Source organism: Protomyctophum bolini (assembly GCF_963924005.1).
Source record: "Protomyctophum bolini genome assembly, chromosome: 20".
In the NCBI taxonomy this organism is placed as follows: Eukaryota; Metazoa; Chordata; class Actinopteri; order Myctophiformes; family Myctophidae; genus Protomyctophum; species Protomyctophum bolini.
Genome location: NC_137881.1, coordinates 8,113,512 through 8,139,918, shown reverse-complemented (window position 1 = coordinate 8,139,918; position 26,407 = coordinate 8,113,512). Strand labels below are relative to the sequence as shown.

At 43.2% G+C, this 26,407-nt stretch overlaps 1 protein-coding gene across 1 annotated transcript; it reads right to left on the bottom strand.

Annotated features, from left to right (window-relative positions):
• Nucleotides 1-21,968: 21,968 nt before the first annotated feature.
• On the bottom strand, nucleotides 21,969-23,741 carry LOC308335016 (E3 ubiquitin-protein ligase TRIM39-like; the record flags this gene model as incomplete). Its single annotated transcript, XM_080791966.1, has 1 exon — nucleotides 21,969-23,741. One exon carries the CDS (start codon nucleotides 23,739-23,741, stop codon nucleotides 22,023-22,025), a length of 1,719 nt encoding a protein of 572 aa, XP_080648092.1. The 3' UTR covers nucleotides 21,969-22,022.
• Nucleotides 23,742-26,407: the final 2,666 nt, after the last annotated feature.

Genomic DNA, 26,407 nt, shown 5'->3' with positions numbered 1-26,407 from the left:
TGCAGTCTCCTCTACCACGGTATTACAAACTGTTCTTTATCATTCACCATGCAGTCTCCTCTACCACGGTATTACACACTGTTCTTTATCATTCATCTGCAGTCTCCTCTACCACGGTATTACACACTGCTCTTTATCATTCATCATGCAGTCTCCTCTACCACGGTATTACACACTGCTCTTTATCATTCATCTGCAGTCTCCTCTACCACGGTATTACACACTGTTCTTTATCATTCATCATGCAGTCTCCTCTACCACGGTATTACACACTGTTCTTTATCATTCATCATGCAGTCTCCTCTACCACGGTATTACACACTGTTCTTTATCATTCATCATGCAGTCTCCTCTACCACGGTATTACACACTGTTCTTTATCATTCATCTGCAGTCTCCTCTACCACGGTATTACACACTGTTCTTTATCATTCATCATGCAGTCTCCTCTACCACGGTATTACACACTGCTCTTTATCATTCATCATGCAGTCTCCTCTACCACGGTATTACACACTGCTCTTTATCATTCATCATGCAGTCTCCTCTACCACGGTATTACACACTGCTCTTTATCATTCATCATGCAGTCTCCTCTACCACGGTATTACAAACCCCCAGGGGGCGCTATTGGCACGCAGATCTATTGTAAAGTAACCAAGTACATTTACTTAAGTACCGCACTTAAGTACAATTTTGAGGTATTTGTAGTTTTGAGTATTTCCAATTTCCAATGCTTCTACTCCCCTACATCTCAGATCCACATATTGTACTTTTACTCTTATTTATTTGAAACCTTTCCGGTGCTTGTAGATTGTAGATTTGTAAAAAAAAATGCTTACACTGTTGCTGTCGGGTGGAAACCTTGTATTGTGTGTGTGTGTGTGTGTGTGTGTGTGTGTGTGTGTGTGTGCGTGTGTGTGTGTGTGTGTGTGCGCGTGCGTGTGCGCAAATGGGTGAACGTGAAATACATTATTGTAGTGAGAGAGATGTTCCACGGGTCTGATTTGTCAGGCTATGGTACTCGTGCTCTAATACCTGGCGAGGCACACGCACACATACACACACATACACGCACACACGCAGTGCGGTGCCAGCTACATCCGAGCAGGTCGCGGGTCTCTCGCCCGCCCCCCGTCCACGAGATTGAATTTGCAGCGCTAATGCGGTATCAGAGGCGCGGTCACAGCGCAGCACCTCGCAGAGCAGGACACAAACAAGAGCAAGGACACGGTCTCCCAGCATGGCCCCGCCCACTGCCTCATTACAGCTCGTGCCCTCGAGTAACAGATTTGTCCTTAATTGGAAAGTTGTCCTAATTGACTTTAGCTAATTTATGGATTAGATTATTTTTACCCTCGCGCCTAATTGAACCATAACTTTCATGTGGTTCCCGGGCAGGCCGGGCTGTGAGTGTAATTGGCTCCGAGCGCTGCGGTGTGTGTGTGTCCGTGCGTGTTTTCTGTGTGTGTGCGTGCGTGCCTGCGCAAGGTTTTGCACCATCACATTCAGTTATGTACAGCATCCATATCGGGAGCCAATCCAATAACCCATTCTGACCTGAGATCAGATTCATACGAGGTTTCCACTGGACACACACTGGTCTGATTAACCCATTCTGACCTGAGATCAGATTCTAAAAAATGTCAGTCGCTCTTCGATTTTTCAAAAATAGCAGACCTACAAGCTCGTAGCGCGCCACTCGGTGGCGCGCTATGAGCTTGTAGATCTGCTATTTTTCAAAAGCTAAAGCATAACAGATGCTGACACCAAAACGGGTTCCCGGTCAGAATGGGATAAGGCGAGGTGTGGAGGAAAGGCAACGCGAGCCGAGTACGCTCCACACCTGAGTGGGAGAAAACAGCGGCGGCGTCAGGCTGATGAATCGTGGCGCTCTGGGGTCACCAGACGCAGAGGCGGCGTTTCAGGAGGGAGAAAATACGGGTCAAAATAAGGTTATGCCGTAACTCGTTGGCTGCCGAACCGAACGCCAGTGTCCAGAGTTTTTTTAGGTTATTTATTCAATTTTGAAAGCTCTCTAAAGGTATTATTATCACCCGATTAGTTTGTTAATGGTTGCTAATGCTGTAGCGGTAAACTGGTCCTATTGCACTGACCAAGATGGCCACTGAATAGAAGACTCCTGTAATGACCGTTTTTATCTGAATCCGTTCTCAGATTGAGGTGTTTGATCAAAACCGGAGGATGTTAGGCTCATTTCTAAATCGTCGCTATCTCGCGGTTACAATATATTACGCTTCGGATGACATTAAAAATAACATTAGCCAAAACATATATAATTGCTTAGGCGATTTTTCTTCCGGTTGACTGTGGGGTGAATTTGGGGGTCTTCAGAGTAAAGGCTCATACATAGTCTGGATTTACAATGAATGAACCCAATAAAGCCGGAAAAGCATCCCTTTGTCTGGTTTTAGATTTTATCTTTGGCCAAAAATATGGGACCCATATTTTGCCAAGATGTGTTTTTTTTTGTCAAAAGTATTAAATCCACCAGGTCATTCAATGTGACCCATTCTGAGCTTGTACAGTTTGTAGGTCTACTTTTAGAATACAGCTGAAAAATAAAACGAGGCTTGAGTGTATAAACTGTTGCTTGTCCCCTGGACCCCCTGGAGGTCCCCAGACCCCACTTTAGGTACAAGTGAAATACAGATGTATTAATCTCAGCAGCATTTGTGCTTTAGGTGGTGGTGTGGGTGACATTCAGTGTAGGTATGCAGATTCTGCTGCTGTTCCCCTGGGCGTGAGAGAGGGAGAGAGAGTGAGTGTGTGTGCGCAATACAAGGGAAGGAGTGAGAGGATTATGGTTTGAAAAAGCCCAAGCTTTTAAGAGTCCCGATAAGCAGTGACCTTTAAATTATGTCGCCCTTACAACATCTGGGACATGAGAGCACTGTTAATGCAGCCCACGCACGGACGTGTGTTAGACAGCTATTTAAGCACGCTCATAGGCTCATAGCACGGTGCTGCTGTCGTCTTGAAGAGTCCCTCCCTTGCATGCAGCGCTTGAGTGCAGCAGGTCCAAATGCATGGTGATCGATGCACTCTGTTCTGTTCTGTCTCGGCTTGGCATTGGTTTGTTTGGCCATTCTTTGAGCCTTTTCTCTCTCTCTCTGTCTCTCTCTCTCTCGCTGCCAGAGGCATGCTGTTGTTGCAGCACTACCTCTATGTTGATGATGATGCCTGGCTACAAGAGGACATTTTTGATTCTGTGGGATATGTACTCTGGTTTCTAGTAAAAGTACCAATACCACTATTATTAAAAAATACTTTTTTTCTTAGGGACTTTCCTTCTTCTTCCACCACTGACACCTCATAACAGACCGACAGCACCGAGGGGAGTGAGGCACGCACACACACACACACACACACACACACACGCACGCAAACACGCGCTCTGAAAAGATTACATAACTACTGTCTGGCAATTCATCTTTTGTATTAATAGCCTAAATCGGCCGAGTATCTATCTAGTAACTAATGTTTTCAAATAATTGTAGTGGAGTAAAGCGTACACCATATGAAGTATAAATAAGGGCATAGCCAAGTAAAATAAAATGACCTCAAAAGTGTACCTCAAAAAGTAAAGTACTTAATTGAGTAAATGTACTGCTGCTGCAAGAACTGTCTTATAGTTTTTGATGTGATGACGATGGCGATACACAAGGTCATTGAGGGGCAGCTACAGTATAGCCCCTCCAACGTCTTGGTTCTGAGAAATGAAGTCATGTGGCAGCGAAGTCTATGGACTTGTATTGTTTGTCTTTAAGCACGGAATGTGATGATGTATATGATAAGAGCTCCCCTCACTTCACACAAGTGTGATTTGTTCCCCCCCCCTCAATGTGGGATATGTTTCACTGTGTTCCGGTATATATTCCAAACACGCCTTGCTCAGTTCAGTTCTAGCGCTATACTAGTCGTGGGTGGTCGGTCCGTCTGTCCATCCACCACATCGGAGCCAGACAGTAGTTATGTAATCTTTTCAGAGCGCGTGCGTGCGTGTGCGCGCGCCTGTCTCACTCCCCTCTGTGCTGTCGGCCTGTTATGAGGTATCAGTGGTGGAAGAAGAAGGGAAAGTCCCTACAGACTGCTGTGGAATAACATGAAATCAGGGCGAAAAAAAAACCTGGTGCTTTCACAGAACTGGCAGGCATCTTTTGGTTTCCAGTCCCGGACCAACTTAGTGTTCTGAAACGATTAATTTCCAGTGGATTGATTGATTGATTGAATACTTTATTGGAAGAAATGTAATCAGTACATGCAGGGTACAGTCAAACACACGTCCAATGGGATCACCGAAGAAAGTCATCGCGGTCTCGTTTCCATTCAGGTCATGGGTATTCAATTAATGATCATGACATGGAAAATAACAATCACACACGTGTGGAGTGAGGGGCGCTATACATATTTTATTACGTAATTATCAGACAAAACAAACATGGACAAAACAAACATTAAATTATTTGTATTGTCAATGGCATTTAATGTTTGTGTCATGGACAACATGACGTAAATGTCCCTTCATTGTCAATGCCGTTTTTTATGTTTGTTTAAGGAAAAACAAACATTAAACCTGTATATAGGAGGGGCTAGCGCCTTTCAACAATAAAATTAAAATCATCATAAAAGGAAAAAAAATAACATGTACAGGTTGGGGAACAAAGAAGGGGTTTTAAGGAGGTGGGGGTAATCATTTCCTCTCCCTTTGGCATGCTGAAAGGTGGATTTTCAGGCCTGTTTTAAAGGATGGCAGGGTTTTGCATTTTTTGAGGGAGGGAGTCGGGGCATTCCACACTTGGGTGGCAGTGCTGTAGAAGGAAATTTACCCATGTTTGTTTTCGAAAGACGGTGGTACCAAATCGTTGTTCTCGCTTCCTCTTGTATTGTGGCTGTGAGAGTCTTTGTTGAGGTAGTTTGTCAGGTATGCGGGTACAGAGCGAGGGCATAGAGGAGGGCCAAGCTACATTTACAATTTTAAATGTAAGTCCCAATTTCAATTGTTTAACTCCGTTTTCTCCCCGGAGCCACCCCTATCAAAATGGGTTGCAAAAAGACAGAGGAGTAGGCTAGTGAAATTAGATTTTTTTTGCGAGGTTTGTGAAAACACTCGAACTTGAACTGATTCAATATTAGGTGGGGGAAAAAAGAGCTGAACCAGTTCAACCTGGGGGAAATGAAATAATATAATATAAAGTTTGAGAACCATTCTTCTAGCCCCTGCATTGGATTTAGATTTCCCCAGACATATCGGTATAGGTGGACATCTCTAATCATCTGGCTGCAATAGACCAGTGGTTCCCAAAGGGGTCCTTGAGGGAGTTCCAGGGGGTCCCCAGCTAAATGATAGTGTGGAACCAAATGGACCCTTATGGGTCTGTAACTCTGAGAGTGTACAAATGGAACCAAATGTACCCTCTCAGAGTTAAATTAACATTGATTTTACAATATAAATTGGGGGTCCTAGAGATAGAAATGCCATTAAATGGGGGTATACTAATTCATGTCAAACTGGGGGGTCCAGGTTGAGAATCTCTGCTAGAGCCGTACAAAATCTCTTATAGGAGTCCCTGGCATATCTCTTCAAATGGGGGTCCTAATGGTGGGCTAATGAATATCAATTTGGGGGTCCTTGACATGAAAACGTTTGGGAACCACTGCAATAGACCACGTGTTAGCTCATCTGGCCCACCGGCTTTCCAGCCTCACACACGCACACACACACACACACACACACACACACACACACACACACACACTCTGATGAGAATAGAGAAGTAAATAAATGGCGGGAAAGTTGTGTGTGTGTGTGTGTGTGTGTGTGTGTGTGTGTGTGTGTGTGTGTGTGTGTGTGTGTGTGTGTGTGTGTGTGTGTGTGTGTGTGTGTGTGTGTGTGTGTGTGTGTGTGTGTGTGTGTGTGTGTGTGTGTGTGTGTGTGTGTGTGTGGCTGCATGGAGAGAAATAGCAAGTGCTGAAATAGACAGAATTAGCAAAAACAAGGTGGTAAAATAGAGAGAAAATGACATGTTTGCAAAATAGGATGCTGGCAGGGGAGGGCAGGGAGAGGAGAGGAGAAGAGAGTAGGATAATGGAGAGGAGTGAGAGAACAGCTTCATCCAGACGAACAGCAGAATGTCGTTCAGTATAAGACGATGTCATGTAGCATGGTCGTTTCCATTTCCACCTTCAACCTCGCTCTCCGTCCATTATGTTAGGCACAGTCATCGTTGCTGCAGGGTGGTGTAACCTTGGGCCCCATTCACTAAGCTGTTTACACCCATATTTTGGGTGTAAAGGAATTTTCCAAACTTCCCACGTTAGTATGGTCTCTAGATTCTAGAATAAGGCATTGCAATGACATGCAGCAAGCTTTTGTCGCATGTAAAGGTAGACTGGCATCGATAGACACAGACGTCGTCGCCTGGATCAACGACTTCTCCGCGCGTACAGGACAAATTAATACTAGGTGCGTTAACGGTTTGAATGCCAGTAATATACGGGCGTCTTTCAGGCTAGACTTATGTTTAAAGTTTTCCTTTGAACAGCCAGTGCACCGATAGCTGAGTTGCTAGTCATGAAAATCCACTTTAAAACGGTGTAATCGCTTGTTGTTGTTAACCCATTCTGACCTGAGATCAGATTCATACGAGGTTTCCACTGGACACACACTGGTCTGATTAACCCATTCTGACCTGAGATCAGATTCTAAAAAATGTCAGTCGTTCTTTGATTTTTCAAAAATAGCAGACCTACAAGCTCGTAGCGCGCCACTCGGTGGCGCGCTATGAGCTTGTAGATCTGCTATTTTTCAATAGCTAAAGCATAACATGATGCTGAACACCAAAATGGGTTCCCGTACAGAATGGGTTAAGTATTCCATGGGGGCGATCACAACAACAGCCCGGGCAGCGCACAGCTATACTTCCTCCAGGAAGATTAAAAATGTGGATTAAACAATGAAATCATAACTTGGGCAAATCGCAGGGAAAGTGTTCTACAATTAATTAACTCTGGCAACTCATGAATAGAAGTCAAAGGGGTAATCGCTGCTCATCTGAAAGGACCTTAAGTCTGCAGGGGTGCGCACGCTTTTCCGACACACCGAAGATCCGAAGCGGGGGGACATGCGATGCGATGCGAAAAAGCCATGGTCTGAATATGCGCTGCTCCCGTGCTTGCGGTTAGGGTTAGGTTAGGATTGAGGTTTCGGATCAATAGTATGTCGGAACTAAAGCCTGCACCCAAGTCTGCATCCGAGCAGACTTGAGAAAGAGTGGCCTTCTTGCTGAAAAGACTACTTTTTTTTAAAATATATTTTTTATCCCACGATTTTGTAACCCATTTTTCACCCCTGTGTCAATCATCTAATGTGATCCTGGGCTCTACACACCCTCCGCCAACCTGGGGAGAGCAACCGACTTAACGCATGCTAGACTACTACCGTGGGAAGTTTGGAAAATTCCTTTACACCCAAAATATGGCTCTAAACAGCTCAGTGTAGACTAATAAAAAACAACTTCATAATTCCTATGGTTAAGAGCATCAAAGTAATATTTTAAATAATTTGTATTAATACATAAGCACAATCCATAGGGCTGGACCACACATGGGCAAATTACAACATCAATCTGTGACAGGAGTTTTCCCCTATTGAGTGAAACATTTTGTAAGATAAATGAAATATTTTGGATATTTTCACTTTTCAGAGATCAGTTTTCATACATTTGTGATCTTATAGATGCTATTTGTCATACGATGAGTTGATCACAAAGAAGATTGAATTACCATCCCGTCGTGTGGTTTTCTGCAACGGTTGCCAAGCAATCATTATATAGTTTAGAACACACTGTATATTGGATGTCAGTACATCAACGTCTGTATCAAATAATTACAAGATAAATGCCACAGAAGTGAATGCAATTTCTTTCTGAAGAGGCTGCACTATGAACGTGTGCGCTATGAACTAACAGGCAGGATATGAATCATGTGAGAGCGATCAATGAGGAGGCCTCCGGGACAACGCTGTGAGGACAGCACCATGATGGAGGAGAGACTGCCTCGCTCCTCGGGTGTCAATCTCACCGCTTCCTATTTTTAGAGGCTGAGTGAGTCCCATCTCCGCCTGGAACTATCAGAAGTACTCAAAAAGTATAGCAAATACCACAATAATAGAAGTACTCTGTTAGGGCGGAAGTGGCTCAAGGGTAGAGCAGCTGGATGAGAACCGTGAGGTTACCAGTTCAATCCCCCAGAATTGGTGTCGAAGTGTCCTTGAACAAGACTCTGAACCCCTAATTGCTCCTGATGTGCATGTTTGTGCCTTGGATGGTGCATGAATGTGTGTGAATGGGTCAGTGTTTTTCTTTTTCAAAACATTTGTCAAACATTATCAATAGAGATGTTCCCCGATACTGTATCGGTATCAACCCTTTGTCATATCGGTATTGGCGAATATGCCATTATGTCTATAACCACCGATCCGACACAGGGGTAAGGGGTTGACACTATATATGGCAGGTAAATAAAATGTTGGGGCATGTGGAGTTTGCTTTGGAGTTGCCCAAACTGCAAGTGCACATATGAGTGAGGAGTCTGCTATAAACAAAACATGCTATATATAGCTAGATAGCTATAAACACAACAGGAGATCACAACACTGGTATCGGTATTCAGTATTTGATATTGGTATAGGCTAGCACAGAAATTGTGGTATCGGATCTGGAACGAAAAAATTGTATCGGAACATCCCTAATTATCAATTATCTGCAACCTCACCGCGCCACAATTCGACATGTGAGTGTGTAGAACAGCTGTTTTTGAATAGCCGAGGAATACAATAGGGCTTATAGTGGATAAAGTATGTTTTGTAATAACCATCAAATCTGAAAAGTGACTAACTATTACTGTCAAACAAATTCAACTTGTGAAATTGGACATTCTGCACAATGAGTACTTTTACTATTGGTACTTTAAGTACATTTTGAAGCCAATACTTTTGTACTTTTACTCGAGTACATTTTGACTTACTTACTGCAATTACTTTTTTTGGGCCACCACTGGTACCTACTTTGCGTGTCAGTCTCGTCCAGTCTCTATTTTTAGGGGTTGTCCATCTGGAGCGATCTGTCCTCTCTGTCATGGCCACTCTGTCATGGTGTTTCACTGTCTTTCATCCTCCATCATGGCCTCTCTGCCGTTGATACTGTCTCTCCTGTCTCTGAGTCTATAACTGTCTCTGTCCGTCAGACCTGTCAGAGGATAATATTCCCTCCCTGATAACTCTCTGTTTGTTGTCTAACAAGCGTATGGACAACACCTGCCTCGTCCTTGGGTGAATGGTGGAAAGTAACATTAGTACAGGTTGTTTTGAGGAAGCAATCTGATTGGTTGAAACGGCTTCTAGCCGGGGATCAAACCAGCACCATTCACCACCTAATCAGAACAAATAATTCAGCTGCTCTGTTTTCCCAGAGCGCTAGCAAACTCGGTGGCTAGGCTAGCTAGTTTCTTTTTTCAGCGATTTTCTTAGTTATATAAGGGTAACTGTTGTATAATTGCAATATTACACTTGAGGGTGTGGTTTAACTTCAGTGATGCTTGCGGAACTCGACTTCGTCTCGTTCCTTACCGCATCACTATCGTGGCAATAATCACGTTACACCACACCCTCTCATGTAATATTGCTTAAGTATACGTTTACCATACTCAAGGACCCCAAATATATGCATTTGGCCGCTGGAGCCCCGTCTGAAAATAAGTTTCAGGAAATCCCCAGAAGCAAAGATTTGAGTTAAAGCGCTCGCTGTGAAAGAATACATATTCACCGTGGCACGGTGGTGCAGACTGTAGTGCTGTCGCCTCACAGCTAGAAGGTCCTGGGTTCGATTCCCGCTGGGGACGCTGTGGGCGTGTTCTCTCCTCCGTGTCATCAGCGCCCATACCCTGGGTGGGGTTGAGAAAAGGGCCTCTCTGTGTGGAGTTGGTGTCCCCTAGGGATAGGTATACCCTCACAAAACACATGCAGTCATTCTGGTCTCTAAACTGCCTCTCCCTGGACAGCCGGGGTGCCACCGCCTGATGGAGGGGAAAGAAACTGGTTGGAATAACGTATTCCTTAATTCCACGCGCTACGTCCAACCGGGACAACTCCCCTCTGTCAGGTGAAAATAAGCGGCTTGGACACGTCATGCATAGAAGGAAGCATGAGGTCAATCCGTTGCCCCCCCCCCCCCCCCCCCCCCACAGAGAGAGCCTATAGTGCCCAGGATTACATTTGATAATTGACACATTGACGAGGCGTGGCACTCACTGGTACAGTAGGTGGGTTCCTGAACTGTCCACAGCCCTCCTCTGAGACTCAGACAGGAATGATGCTAATTTCTAATGAGAAATGAAGAGCATCTATGAGGATAGGTTGTAAATGGGAGCCATGGTCCTTTAAGTAAAACAGAATGTCCTGCCATCGACTTTCACTGTCTCTCATCCATCATGTTTTCTGTGTTTTCTCTCTCTCTCTCTCTCTCCCTCTCCCTCTCCCTCTCCCTCCCATCTAACTCTTTGTCTTAACCCTCGCCGTAGCTCCAGTTATGGGTGTCGCCAACGTGCCATTTCACTTTGATGATTCATTTTCACACAAATGATTGTAACAATTTAATTGTGAAGAAAAGAAAAATACATTTCTGGTACTTATTTGCCTTCTAGGCTTTGCACAGTGCAGAAAATGACAAAAGTCATTGTCAGTTTAATGACTGACAATGACAGGTACAAATTATACAACTAAATAATGTGCTATGGCCGCATAGCAGAGGCGTATCTACAATAAAGCGAGGACAGGCTGGACCAGATCCATTTTCTGCCTGGCCAAAATCCATACACTACTGTATGACAAAAACAAGACCTGAGAACTATTAGTGGACAGAGGATTGGCCGTTGCGTGTATAGAGCGCGACCCTCTATCACCCATTCGAATGCAAATGCTTGCCTTTCAGCCTTTGTAATATCCTACTGTCTGGCAGGTATATATCTCTTTGAAAACATGCAGGGGGACGACAATTGACACATCTTGCCTGCCCAAAATGTAATTCTTGCCTGGCCAAAATGTAATTCCTGGAAACGCCACTGCCACATAGAATAATATTATAACAAATTAAAACGTGCAAATAGCTGAGCTTGTAGATCTTCTGTTTCCACTATTTTTGAAAATGTCTGAAAACGTTTTACTTTGAATTAATTCATACGGACGAATGGAAACTATTCTCACAACCTTGCAAACATGATGGCGAGTACCTCAAACTATTGTGATTGGATGATTACCTAATAACTTCCACAGACGGACTTCTAAGGGTCAGACGAAGGCCGGTCTTCGCGCAGCCATTTGAACGAGCGGCTTTTCCGTGAGACGACCCTCTCTGAGTCACTTCATGGCTCGTGGTTTTCATTCTCGCAGGGTTTTCCTACATGTGGTGGTGGTGGCCGGGCAGGGGGGGGGGGGGGGGAACTAAATCAATTCCAAATTATTGCATCTCTCAATAACTGATGGCCGTGTCTGGGCAGAAGACAAATGATTAATGGCGATACTATGGAGGATATGAGTAAGACACACACGGAGACCTTATCGCTCAGCCCCGCTGGCGCGTGCATGGGCGCGCTTGCACGGCAGCTAGAGATAGTGTGTGTGTGTGTGTGTGTGTTAGGATTGGTTGGTTTGTTCAGTAGAGTAGAATAATTGAAGCTATGTTTTGTGTGCGTACGTGCATGTGTGTAATGTATACGGTTCCGTTTCTAAGCTATTTTGTCAATGCATGCATCCACTGCTCCTAAACCTAGGATTGGTTAAAAAAACTAAACCAACAAGGGGCACGTTTCACATACACACATAGACATAAATCTACAGTGACAGATGATACCTAATGTCACGTGCACGTGAACGAAGCCAACGTGCGCCTCCGTGTGCCTCTGCATGTATTGGTGTCATTTGCGTCGGCGCTGTGGGTTTTTCCATCTCTGCCTCTAATTGGGCGATGCGGCGGAGGTCCCCGCGCCACGGCTCGTGTGTCTGCAAATAACCCGGCAGGCAGGATGCGTGCACACGCGCGCCGTGCACGCGGAACAACACACATCACCTGGAATTACTACCCACCGTCTGAGCCATTCATCTCCGACTGGCTGGAGACAGCTCTGCAGTGGACACGGACACACACGAGCGAGTGCACGCACACACACAAGCACACACAAGTGTTTGCATTATGGTGAAGACATCAATATTTTAGGACGGCGATTAGATCTACAAGCCAGTGGTGGAAAAAAATACTCAAATGTTTTGCTTAAGTAAAAGTATCAATACTGTAATGTAAATGTACTCCGTTACAAGTAGAGAAGTCGACTTCAGAATGTACTCATGTTAAAGATCAAAAGTATTGGCATCAAAATCTACAAGTACTAAAGTACTAAAAGTAAAAGTGCTCATATTGACGAGTGAATCAATTGAATCAAAAGTTAAAAAATGTCTACAAAATATTTTGAAAATAGCAGATCTACAAGCTCGCAACATGTCGCAGCAATACGCACGGTGAGCTTGTAGATCTGCTATTTTCAGTATGCATCCAAGCATGACATTACTTTCACTTCTCCACTAATCGCTCCCCAACATTAAAGGGGCCAAATTTGACTGAGTGACTGCCATTGGAATTTTTTGAATTTTAGTTTTTTACATGAAAGCAGGGAATCATAGCGTAAAATTGACATTATTGGTTGTTCAGTTTGAGCCACTAGTTTTGAAGATATGGCTTTATGGCTTATATAGAGTAATGTCTTACAGAAAACAGTGAGTTGAGAAAACGGGCTTGAAAGGTTCACTTCTGTGTTCTCTAACATCACATAGCTACATGTCAGTGAAAAAAGGTAGACATTTTTCGTCATAGTTTTAATCAACACTGACAGACACACACACACACATGCATACATGAACCATACACACACAGAAGCACACCACCAATCGAAACTCGATGTTTTGGCCCAAAGACACAAGCCGGCTTTTGTGTGACAAATCTCTGCACAAACAGATACCGACACGCCCAAATCACTGTTTTGTGCTGTCAGTCACTCTGTCCCCAAAACATGCACTTATACGCTCTGACAAAGAAGAGTGACTGCTTTGATTATGTCGCCTAGTCCTTCACAAAGCCCTAATTCATAACCACTTTTTCCATCTGACTCATAATCTTTTCTCTGAAGCACTCCACGCTGCACACTCCTGACAGCAACGCAAACAACCCAGTAGGCCTACAGAGACATTAAAGGAGAGTTACCACATCTCCGTTCACTTCATGGGGTCAGTCCAATGGCAGGTCGGACCGGAAGTTGACATAATGCACTGGACTCAGGCAACAGCCGATTTTATCGTCGTTTTTTAGTAATAGTACAACATAAACATTACAGAGACTTTAGATGTCACTGTACAATACTTTAAACAGTTGTCATGTTGTACACATGCCTGAAATTGGTGATGCAGTATCTGTGCCACTCTCATTGAAAACGAGAATGCATTGTTGTTGTTTTTTATGGTTCAACATATTCAGGTTTACAATTAGGACACCATGAGCTTGTAGATCTGCTATTTTCGGCTTTACAGGCTTACGGTTAAACAATGAGAAAACGATAATAATTACATTTTTATTTTTGGTAATGGTAACTGCCGTCTGCCTTTGTGTGTGTGTGTGTGTGTGTGTGTGTGTGTGTGTGTGTGCGTGCGCATTTGTGCGTGCTTGCATGTGTGTTTGTGCGTGCTTGCACGTGTGTGTTGGTAGTGATTTTGAGGAGTGCAATGTTCCCTCTCCTCTCTGTTGTTCCCTCTGCTCTTATTGCATTAGCAGGCCTGTCGTTATCTACTCCTCGTTGTCTTTGACTCCTGCACCCCCCTTCTCTCTCTCTCTCTCTTTCTCTCTCTCTCGCGGTCTGCTGTTGTGATTTAGTGCTTACAGTGTTTACTCTGCAACGCGGCAGCAGAAACTGGGTGGGGAGGAAGGAGGGGGAGGGGGGGGAGGTTATAACGGTAGCCTGTGTCCAAATTATGGCCATTGATTTGTGTCTTTATTGTTTCAGTGGGGGGGGAAAAAGAGCCTTTTTCTGGACTCCCTCGGCAGCTCAACACTGCCATCTAGTGATGACTGCTCCGATGGCTGGAGGCTATCAGGATGAGCATGGGAGAGTGTGTGTGTGTGTGTCTGTGTGTGTTTGTCTGTGTGCGTGTGTGTGTGTGTGTGTGTGCTCGCGCTCGCGCATAAGTCACACATTGTGACCTCGCTGTCCCTATGCATGCTCGTTATGTGGTACGTGCCTGTACACGAGCGCACATATGCGACAACAGCACTACCTTTTATTTATGAGACCCTGTACTGCGTCGAGGATAAATAAATGAGGCAGTAAGGTTGCTTTGGAAGGGCGTTGTTTTTAGCAAGCGTGCCCTACTGTATGTGAGCTGAGGGAAGAGTAACTACGTAAGTACCTTTACTCAAGTAGACTACTGTAGTCTATTGCGTGTTGATAATAGGTGGATATATACCAGGCAGGTTGTATAAAAAAGAGAGGGTCCAGGCAGTGTCCGTTCTTTCTAATTTGGAGTTTATTTCAAGAACACCAATGAGCTTGCCACAATCATGACTAAACAGGAAAATATTCTCTGAGAAGTGAGGTCCAACTAACACGATGTGCCTATTATACGGAGTGTCTATTCACATGCACTAAATTCATGTGAACCATGTGCGTGTGTGTGTGCATGTGAGTGCATGTATGACTGTGTGTATGTGCCTGTGAAAGTTTGGGCAATATACTACACTACAATTTGAGTTACTTTCAATTTCCAATGTTTTATATTTTTACTCCACTATACTGTGGTATCTCAGAGGCAAATATATATACATATATATATTGTTTTACTCCATTTTGATTATTATTTGACAACTTTAGTTGCAAGTTACTTTATAGATTTTAGATCATTACAAAACATACATCACCCAATTAAGCCCTCGTTTATACTTTGTATATTCACAGATAGTCAATCTACAACCTCACAGCACTGTGAGCATTTTTTGGGGAAAAATAAGCCAAATAGGCCTACCTTTGTTCAATTCTGCATGCAATATACAGCTCCATCTCAATGAATTATAATATTGTGTAAAAGTTAATTTTCTTCCCTAATATAATTAGTAGCCCAGACCAAGTATTGACTGCATACATTAATATACTTTTCAGATGGTCGACATTTATCGCTTAAAAAAATCATTTTTTTTGTGGTCTCGTAAAATATTCAAATATTTTTAGGGACTGAACGTCATAATCATCAAGATTAAAACAAAACAAGGTTTTAAATACCTCACTTTATGCACAATGAATTGAGAATATATGAAAGTTTCACTTTTTTAATTATATTAGGGAAAAACATGAACTTTTACACAATATTCTAATTCATTGAGATGGAGCTGTACATCTATTGCGGTATTTCTACTTGCACTTAAATCTGAGTACTCCACACATGCTCTCTCTGGGTGCATGTGTGTTTGGTCCCACGTATACTAACTGCCCCACAGGCATTAGTCCGACACCCTATCCAAAAACCTAAACATAACCTTACAGGAAGCCACAGGTTAGTTTTAATTTGCCATGAATGTCAGGGGCCACGAGTTCGTTTTAACCTACCACGGGTTAGTTTTAACCTGCCATGGGTTAGTTTTAACTTGACATGCATGTCGGGAGCCACAGGTTCGTTTTAACCTGCCACAGGTTAGTTTTAACTGGCCACAGGTTAGTATTAACCTGCCCCAACTGTCGGGAGCCACAGGTTAGTTTTAACCTGCCACAGGTTAGTTTTAACTGGCCGTGGGTTAGTTAATTGTAACCGGCCGCGCATGTCGGGAGCGACGGTGTTGTCGGGACTAATGCCTGTCGGACTGTTGGTATATGTCTAACCCAGAGTAATATAGTAGACTCACTATTGTGACAATGGAATGAGGAAGTGCTCATTCTATCTCAATGGGATAGTTGCATAGGAGCAATGTTTGGAACTATAGCCCATAGGCAGCCGCTTTGCGACGAGATCAAAGCATGACGCTACTCTCCTACTCTACACTGATCTGGTCAAACCAACGTACGCACCCCATTCTCTCTCTCTCTCTCTCTCTCTCTCTGTAGCTTTCTGCGTGTCTCTCTCTCTCAGTGGAGGTTGGTATTACTCAGGGCGGGTGGAGCGGAGCGCTGGTTCTGGGATAACGCAGGAATGCCCCGGCCATCTGCTGCGCATTACAATCACAACGACCATCCAGCCCAATTCAATTAGCACAGCCCGAGCCGGAGCCACTGATTGGACGGGGGAGGAGGGCTAACAGTCAGCCACTGGCCCGCAGTAAACATGGAGGGGGGGGGGGACGGACACACACACACACACACACACACACATACGAATGAGGGTAGACAAAAGGAGGGAAGCATTAAGCGTGAAAGGAAGCGAGGCAGGTAGGGAACCATAGAGATAGGTAGACTGGTGGTTTTCAACCCTTTTCATATCAACTAAGGTCCATATATATATATATATATAATATATATACTGTATATATATTATATATACAGTATATATTCAGCATTTGAGCCACGGGCCACCATTTGATGAAATGTAGCGCCTCAGACCCAAAACGAAAGAATATTTTGTTATCGTTGTTTTGGATGAGATTTTGCCCACAATTCCATGCGGTATTGATGTGGTGCCTAAGGGAGATGACAGGCAAACGTTGATCAAAATAACAATTATTTTATACATTCTCTAATTGTGTAGACTTCTTCTAAATTGAGTAATGCAGATGTTTCACAATCATTTAACTCTTGAGAGCGTAACATATGAAACCAAACACCCTCAAGGACCACTGGTTGAGAACCACCAATGTAGACTATGAGAGCGGAGAGGGTGCACGCACGCACGCACGCGCACACACACACACACACACACACAGACACACACACACACACAGATTACAGTAGCACAGTGGGTCATTTGCAAAAAAACACACACAAACGTAATTCCAGACGCACACATACATAATATTATACTGCACAGCCAGCTGCTGAAATGATATAGAGTGAACATTGCACAGGATCGCACGCACGCGCGCACACACACACACACACACACACACACACACACACACACACACAGAGCGTGCAGTAAGGGGGGCATGGTGGAAACGTACGTTCTCTTCTCGCATGTCCTAGAATCTAGGATGGCTGTCAGATCCGCTGGAGGCCCTTGGAGACGTAACACACAAAAGCATTTGCTCACATAAACACTGGTTCTGTCCGGATATGTTCCCAATTATCTCGCAGCATAGCTCGCTCTGATTTATAACTCGGGCCAGACTGGCATCTCTGGGAGGAAAGCGGGAGAGAGAGAGAGACGTCTGAACAATTGTGGGTTTGTGTTTTTTTATTTCACATGGCTGTTCTCAGGACGGCGCACATCGGCCCTGAATTGCCTCGAGCCCAATATCGCCGCCGTTGGGGGGGGGGCCAGAAATCTTGTATCTCCATGTTTCACGTTTCTGTTATTTTGTAAATAATGCCCTACTTAATTAGAGTGTCACAGAAAATTACCATCTGAAAATGTATACCCCCAGAAGCAAAGATATGAGTTGAAAACATTTGCTGTGAAAGAATATATATATATCAAAGATTTGAGCACGTTTTCAAGATAAAAAATAAATAGAAGATCTACAAGCTCATAGCATGGTCGAACTGTTGTATGTCTAACCAAAGTACCCCCCTCTCTCTCTCTCTCAGTGCATGCCGGCTATGAGCTTGTGCTATTTTTCAATAGCTGAAGTTTAAAATAATGTTTAAAAGCTAAAGGTGACACATACTGTAGGCCTGTGTTCCAGCCTGTAGGGATGTCCCGATCACGTTTTTTTCCCTCCCGATCCGATTCCGATCATTTGATTTTTAGTATGTGCCGATACACTTATGGATATAATATTGATATTGTCCCGATCATGCTTTTTTGCTTTCCGATCATTTGAAAATCACGTGATCGCCCCCGATTTCTGATCACGTGATCGGATCGGGACAACCCTAGTTCCGGGTCTTAAGAGCCTTTGTCTAAATCATATCTATCCATTGGAACACCGGCTATTTTCCTGAAAAACGTTCTGTTTTGGACATACAAGGTTTCCGCCCGACAGCAACAATGTGTTGCACATGTATTTGACTTGGGCTCATGCTTAACCCATTCTGACCTGAGATCAGATTCATACGAGGTTTCCACTGGACACACGCTGGTCTGATGAACCCATTCTGACCTGAGATCAGATTCTAAAAATGTCAGTCGTTCTTCGATTCTTCAAAAAATAGCAGACCTACAAGCTCGTAGCGCGCCACTCGGTGGCGCGCTATGAGCTTGTAGATCTGCTATTTTTCAATAGCTAAAGCATAACATGATGCTAAACACCAAAATGGGTTCCCGTTCAGAATGGGTTAACTCATGCAGTCAAGTGTTTGTGTATGCAGGGTAGGATTATATGGGGGGGGGGGGTACTTCCCTCTACTTCTGATACTGCCCCTCTGGTCACGGGGATAATATTTTTAGATATGTTTGATGTTTACGTTTGATAATGGCACAGTCGAACAGTTGTTTAATTAAAAAGGTATTTTAACCCCTGGCGTTCCCCATTTTCACAAACATCTTGCACCACATCATGAGCTTGCTATGTACGTTGGCGGTAATCGACTAGATTAGGGAAGGGGCCAGGGCGCCATTATTGTAGAATGACATAAGACATGTGACAAAAACATGAACAAAATGATAAGCGTTGACCGCTAAAGGTTTGACCATTTTGTCCAGTGTCCTTGAGGGGGTTCCAGGTGGTCCCCAGCTAAATGATGGAGAGTTGGTAACCCTTATAGATCTTGAATTCCCTTACGGGTTCATTTGGTTTCATTTTACGATCTCAAGAGTTAAAGTATTGTTAAACATCTCCATTACTCATCCAGTGCCACAGGTCGATACCTGTTTTGGCCCTTGTTGCCACCGAAGCCCATTATAAATACAAAGAATTTGTAAGTCTATTGTGCATGTAATGTGCATATCATCACCTGAACACCAGATCAGAGGAATTTTCGGAATCTGGATGAAGTAAAAAAATATATATAAAATATTTTTGGGAAAAAAGGTGTCATCAGGCACAACGAGGGGCTTCATGTGGCACGCAAGAAGTCTACACAATTAGAGAATTTGTAATAATTGTTATTTTGACCAACGTCGTCTCTCCTAATTCCATTAATACAGCATGGAATTGTAATGTGGACAAAATCTTATCCAACGATAACAAAATATTTCTTCTTCGGTCTGAGAAGCTAAATCTCATCGAATGCCGAATAAACAATAGACCTTGATATGAAAAGGGTTGAAAAAACACTGCTGTAGGACACAGTAATGGCCATAACATTATGTTAACTTATGTGGGCCTGCTGCTCCATACCGCATTCATTTCATTTGATGTTTAACAGGATAATTTCTTTATAGTGCACATGGCTTAGATTTTTATATAAAGATGTGTATCTGTGCATGCCACGGCGGGTCCATGGAAGTACTCTTTAGAGAAGAGTAGCCTATTGGAGGCAGGCTGGCATGGTAGAAAGTGTTTGTTAGTGTAAATGAAAGGTTTTTGTCCGTGTCTGAGAGCACACGGCTGTCGGCTGATATAAGAGCACACGCTTTTATGCGTTTCATTATTAGTTGAGAGTTCAGACTGACATTCAGCCCAGGATGCTATTCAGTGATCGAATGAAAACCTTTGAAATGGAAGAAACCTTTGTGGAAGAAGGTGGAGAAGATGGACAAAATCGGAGCTAATGGCTTCTGGCTGTAGGTTTTTTTCCTTTATTAACCCAGGGAAGTAGCTGAGCACAAACTGCTCATTTTCAGCAACGCCCTGCACAGGCTGATCACACACACACACACACACACACACACACACACACACACACAGACACACACATCAAAACCTGGGAGCTGACCAGTACGACCTCATTATTATACTGTTGGCCACTAAGCAGCTCCACTGGAGCAGTTGGGGGTTCAGTGCCTTGCTCCAAGGGCACTTCAGTGGTGTTGGGTGAGTGAGTGATGACCAATTCCCGACCCAGATTTTTCCCGCCCCGTCCGGGGAACCTTTCGGCAACAAGGGCGCTCCTCTGACCCCCCCTCTAACCCCCACTGCGCCCAGATGGATAATTCTGAAATTTCATGTAATGGACAACATCCTCTCAAAACTCGCTAGCTACTAGTAGCTACAAATGGGTGGAGATGCCATGCGACAGACAAACTGCATGCACTCACAACTCATCTGTTGTGTGCTTTCATGTTGATTAAATGCAGCAGAACAACTTGAAAGCTACGTCATTCTGAAAGTATAGTGAGATGTAGTATAGAAGTAGATGACATTCCTGGCTGTTTTGTTTCTTTATGCAATGAAAAGGTGTTTACACTGCAATATAGAAATACTCTGTTAAAAGTAAAAGTCCGGAATCCAACATTTACTTGAGTAGAAGTACAAACTTATTGGCCTCTGTGTCACTTTAGCTTTTAACCACTTTAAACTTTAAGCTATTAATGACGATGGAAAAATGTGAAAATGAGCCTTTCTATTTCCATGTGTTCCGTGTGTATCTCACATGACACAAAATGGATTGCTTGAAACGTAATTATCCTGCCATACACGCACACCCTGACAGGGTATGATAATCTATCCTGTCCCATCCGTGAGGTCAAAATCACAATTAGTGTCGGCAGCGTCACATCCAGGACAACAGTTTTGGCTCACAGCACTTGACCTCTGGCGCCTCAGACTAAACACGTGGTAGATATCAGCCCACTGCACCAGTTTACCACCCTTCAAACCACTAACTAGACCAGAGGTAGTCAATGTTTTCCAGGCCAAGGACCCTTCACTTGACTTTATTTGGACGGGACATTGCATATTAATGGACATATTGTATACAACATATGAATGCAACATAAATACACCAGATTTAGCAAAGATGCTAGTTTACATCCTTAGCAGTTTACATCATATCAAGTACCCCCAGAATGATATTTGGCGCGGGCCCCAGTCTCAAAATGTTGTTTTCCAGGGACCCCCAGAAGCAAAGATTTGAGTTAAAATGTTTGCGGTGAAAGTACAAATGCACTTAATGTAAATTAAAAAAGCAGATCTACAAGCTAGGAGCTTGTAGATCTGCTATTTTTCAATAGCTAAAGTTTAAAATAATGGTTAAAGTGACACAGTTTCATTCCATCTAACTCTGAGGACCCCCTGCTGAACTAGAACATTGTGTAATAGTACCAATTTAGCCCAGATTTAACAAACACAAAGTGTGAATAACTACATTCTAAGAAAAACACAATGAGTGGTACTGTCTGAACGTTTTTATTTGTATTCTTGCACTTCAAAGTAAGTAACATTTAAAGAAGAATCACATTCACATTGTCCATCTTGATAACATGCAGCTAAGGTTAGATAAAAGAGCCAGCTATTAATAATTGAATATCATAATCACTGCATTCGTATTTCTCAATTAACTAGTAATCGCATTAAAGCACATTTATTTTTCATAGACTCATTATTTCTGCACATTAAATAATTTATGATAGTTATTTAACGGATTCTAAATGCCACAAATGGAAAATATACAATCGTGTACTCCTCACCAAGAAACAAACAAGACAAGATTTCAACATTCTCACAGGCGTTGGCGTTCAATTAGAACGCCAACCATATTAGTCTTTGGCTCCAGACATAAAACTTACTTACTTAAACTTACACTTTTGTGTTTAAATAGAATAGGTCTGTAATTAACAAGCTAAACTTGATATGACAGTTGAGAGAAAAATAAACCAGTAAAATAAATAATGCTTCCGTAACTTCAATGGAAACTAACCTTTTCATGTAACGCTGAAGAATAATCTAGTCTGTCTGTCTGACGGCAGATATTATCAGAGGAGCAGAGTTCGTACCACTGTTGTTAACACACGGACCGAAGTATGGATAGAGATTATCAGTGAAGGTGCAGCTAGTGAAAGAATAGAGGTGAACTCTGGCCTCCGTGTCATAAAAAGAGACCAGACCCTCTTCATAATCTACAAACACGCCCACTTTCTGGAGCTTATGTCGTACGTGGAAGACAACATCAGGGTCAGCAGCAGCATAGTACTCTTTTCCATTGCTCAAATCAAAATGTATAGTCCAGTAACCGTCGTCCAAGCCCATTGTGAAATTGTCCCTGTCGACGGACTCTCTGGCCACTCCTAAATCCCAGGCAGTCTTCCCTTTAACCTCAACCTCGTAGTAAAACCTTCCCGAGGAGTAACAGTCTCTTCCCAAGACACAGGGATATGTAGTGAATCTCCCTTTGTTTTCCGGGAGATCCTGCGTCACGTTTCCATGCGTCACTCGTTTTCCATCATCGGACAGGATGAGACTGCAGTGTGCCGTGTCTGGGTCCAGAGTCACATCCACGGCATGCTGCCGGACCCTCCCCAGCTCCGCCTCACTCAGCTTCTCTTCCATCTCTCTGCTGAGGGTCTTCCCCAGCTGAGCCACAGCCGTCTTCACAGCCCCCGCGTATGAAGATGGCGGGACATGGACATTTGTCCAGTCCTTGGTAAGTGGACGGGTGTAGACGGACGAGAAGTTCAGGAGGTGGAGGTGGTCTTCAGTGTTCGAGAGCTGCTTCAGCTCAGAGCTTCTCTTCTTCAACTCGGCGATGTCCTGTTGCAGCCCTTTGATGAAGCCTTCAGCCTGATTCGCTGTTGTTCTCTGCTTCTCTAGTATCACATCGATTAGCTCAGCCTGGCATCTCTCAATGCAGCTGATCAGAGCCGTAAAGATCTGCACACTGGCTGCTATCTCTCTGTCTGCATCTTTCCTGCTGAGGTCTGCTGAGCGTTGGACCTCCCGGACCTTCAGTTGTCTCTCCTGGATCATCCGCTGAACTTGCTCCTCCGTCTGTCCCAGCTGAGCCTTCTGTCGGTCGTATTCCTCTTTCAGAGAAACGATTTGATGCGACTTGTGGTCCGACTCGGTGCAGAACTGACAGACACACGTGCGGTCAGTCCTACAGAACAGCTCCAACGGTCTCTCGTGTTTCTTACACACGGCATCCTCTGGGTTATTCACAGGGTCGATTAACTTGTGCCGTTTCAATGCAGTGACTCTCTGGTGAGGCTCCAGGTGAGTCTCGCAGTAGGAGGTCAGACACACCAGGCAGGACTTCAGGGCTCGGAGCTTGGGTGCCGTGCAAACATCACATGCGACCTCATCGGGAGTAGTGTTCACAGTACGTTCTTTGTGTGTGCTGATATGTGGTTCAGCAGGTTCTTTGTTTGTGCTGGAGTGTGGTTCATCGGGTTCTTTGTATGTGCTGGAGTTTGTTTTCAGCAGCGCTGACTTCCTGACCTGATCAACCATCTCCGAGATAATTTTATTCACAGAGAACTCTTGTCTCGTAATGAATTGTTTTTGACACAGAGGACACTGACACACGTCATTGGTGTCCCAGTAACGCGTGATGCAGGCTTTGCAGTAGTTGTGTCCACATGGAGTGGTGATTGGATCGGTGAACACATCCAGACAGATGGAACACAGGAACTGCTCTTCAGACAGGAGACTGCTGGCATACGCCATTTCTACAAAATGAGAAAGTTTTTCAATATGGTTAATGAATTCTGTATTTACAGTTCTGAATCTGATTCTTGATCATAGTATCAATAGACGTGTTAGGGAGAAACAATAATATTGCTTCATGGAAACTCTAGTATTTACCAGAAATTGGTCTGGCCAATTTAAAAAAATATATATAAAATAAGTGGAAAATCATGTGGATACAGTATATTTTTTATATATATATATATATATTGATGCGGATACTTATTATACACTTTTACTCACAATATCTGTACATTTTGTAATACTGTACACAGGACTTCTACTTGTAACAGAGTGCATCTACAATTTGCAGTATTGATACTTTTACTTTTTATTGTTAAACATATGCATTACAAGATGTCTACAGACAGAGAATGTAGACAAATTGTTATTTCAATCAACGTGTGGCACATACAGTGCATGTTATCTCTGCTATATGCATGGTACCACATCAATACAGCATGGCATTGTGAGCAGAATCTTATTCAGCAACATATTCTTTACATTTTGGGTTTGAGAGGCTAAATGTCATGAAATGGTAGACTGGCTAATAAGCCGGATGCGAACCTGCCTTGGCAAACAATAAATGTCCAGAGTGATATGAGTCTGCACTTATTAGCCAGGCTAAACAATGGTGCCCGTGGCTCAAATAATTCCGAGTACATAATTAATAGACCTTGATGTGAAAAGGGTTGAAACCTTAGAGGTTGAAACCCACACTCAGTGGCAGTGCTGTATACCTTCGTCATCCCAATATACAAAAGGTAGCCTACACGCAGGGTTCTGATATAGTAGCCTATGGCGGGGGTAATAAAATCAGCTGTAAAGACGACAGTATAAACGGTTACATTATACTCTCTCTGTGTGTCGATTAAAGCATAATGAATAAACAACAAATAAGGACGTCCTACCGTTCTTTGTCTGATCTGTCCCCCCTAGCATGCGTCTCTCTTTCACCAGCTGCTGACTGCTGACGCAGGATGACTCAAAACAACCACGTGCTTACTGCTGAATGAAAACATCCGGGGTGAACAGCATGAATAATGTGCCTTGCCTTGGTTATTTATTTACTACAATCTACAAATCAAAATGAACGCAGTAAATACATAACAAACGAGTATTTCTCTCACAAACGACCCAGTCGGTATAAACTTATAATTGCCGTTTTTCTTTCACTTTTCTTTTGCACGGATCTCTCCGCGTGAACTTTAATTCACGTCTGACATGGTTGTCATGGCAACCACATAAAACACATGACGCCATTTGTTTGTTATTACACTGGTTCATCCAATACCATTTAAGATGACGTTTTCTGAGTAAACTGTAGCCTACTGAGCTTTGCCCCCCCCCATCATAGTCTAAGGATAATAATCTGAAGTACTCGCCTGTGTTTTTAATGACAGTAAAAGTCCTGTTGATGAGTGGGGCTAATGCGTGTTTTCTTGTAAAGCCTGTGGGTCAACCGAACTTGTTGTCACTTTAGTTTTTTTTCACTTCCACTTCACATTTGCGTCGCTGATAGTGTTGCCAGATTTTGCAAGAAAACAAGCACCCTGGTGTTCTATGAAAACACACCCACATGTGTATGCATTGGCTGCTTGAAAATAGCTGATCTACAAGCTCACAGCACATCACTTGCAGATATGCTATTTAAAATCTGTCTGTGTGTCTGTCTGTCTGGCTCTCAGTCTGATGGTATCAAAAGTCTAATATCTCCCCCCCCCCCCAACTCCGGTCCATAGGGATATCCCCTTTGGTCTAGTGGTTAAATTATTGGACTTTCACACAGGAGACCCGAGTTCAAATCCCGGGAGTACACACACACACACACACACACACACACACACACACACACACACTCACTGTAGGCTACGCTACGGCATACAGTATGTACTGTATATTTTTAACTAACTACACAAATCTATAGTGGATTTGTCTATTTTAAGATTGGGTCCTGTGGCAAATTAATGTAGGGTTCCTTTACATTAACATTTTTCAGAAACACTGTTTTAAACAGCAACTACAACAACGGCAGCAATAACCCAACTGTCACGTATCATCAATCTGAAAGCCACTTAAAAAAATAAAAAAAAGCCCAGAGTTGCTTATTATAAGCGGACATGGCAACACTGAGGAGTGAGGAGGAGCTCCTCTTTGTGCTTTGTAGCTGACTGTTAACCCTTCATAGTCTCCACCTTTCTCAGTGGTGGAACAAGTACTACTCACATGCATGTTTGTAAAAAAATTATATACTAAATTCACTTGAGTGCAAAGTTTTGTCATTGAAATGACAAAAATAAAACTACCAAAAGTAAAAAAGAAATAAAAAAGAAATAAATAAACAAATAAATAAACAAATAAATAAACTCTATTACAGAATGTCCCATTTCAAGTTTTCAAATGTACCGGTATACATTTATTTAGAAATGAGCAGATCTACAAGCTTGCGATTCGATGTGACGCAACGAATTGTGAGCTCGTCGTTTGGCTATTTTCAAATGGACAATTTTTTTTATATAGGGCTGAAATGGTTAATGTAGGCTATGTTTTAAATTGTAATAATAATCTACAAAGTAACTGCTGTAGTAATAACGTTTTCAAATAATTGTAGTGGATTAAAAGTACAATATTTGCCTCTGAGATGT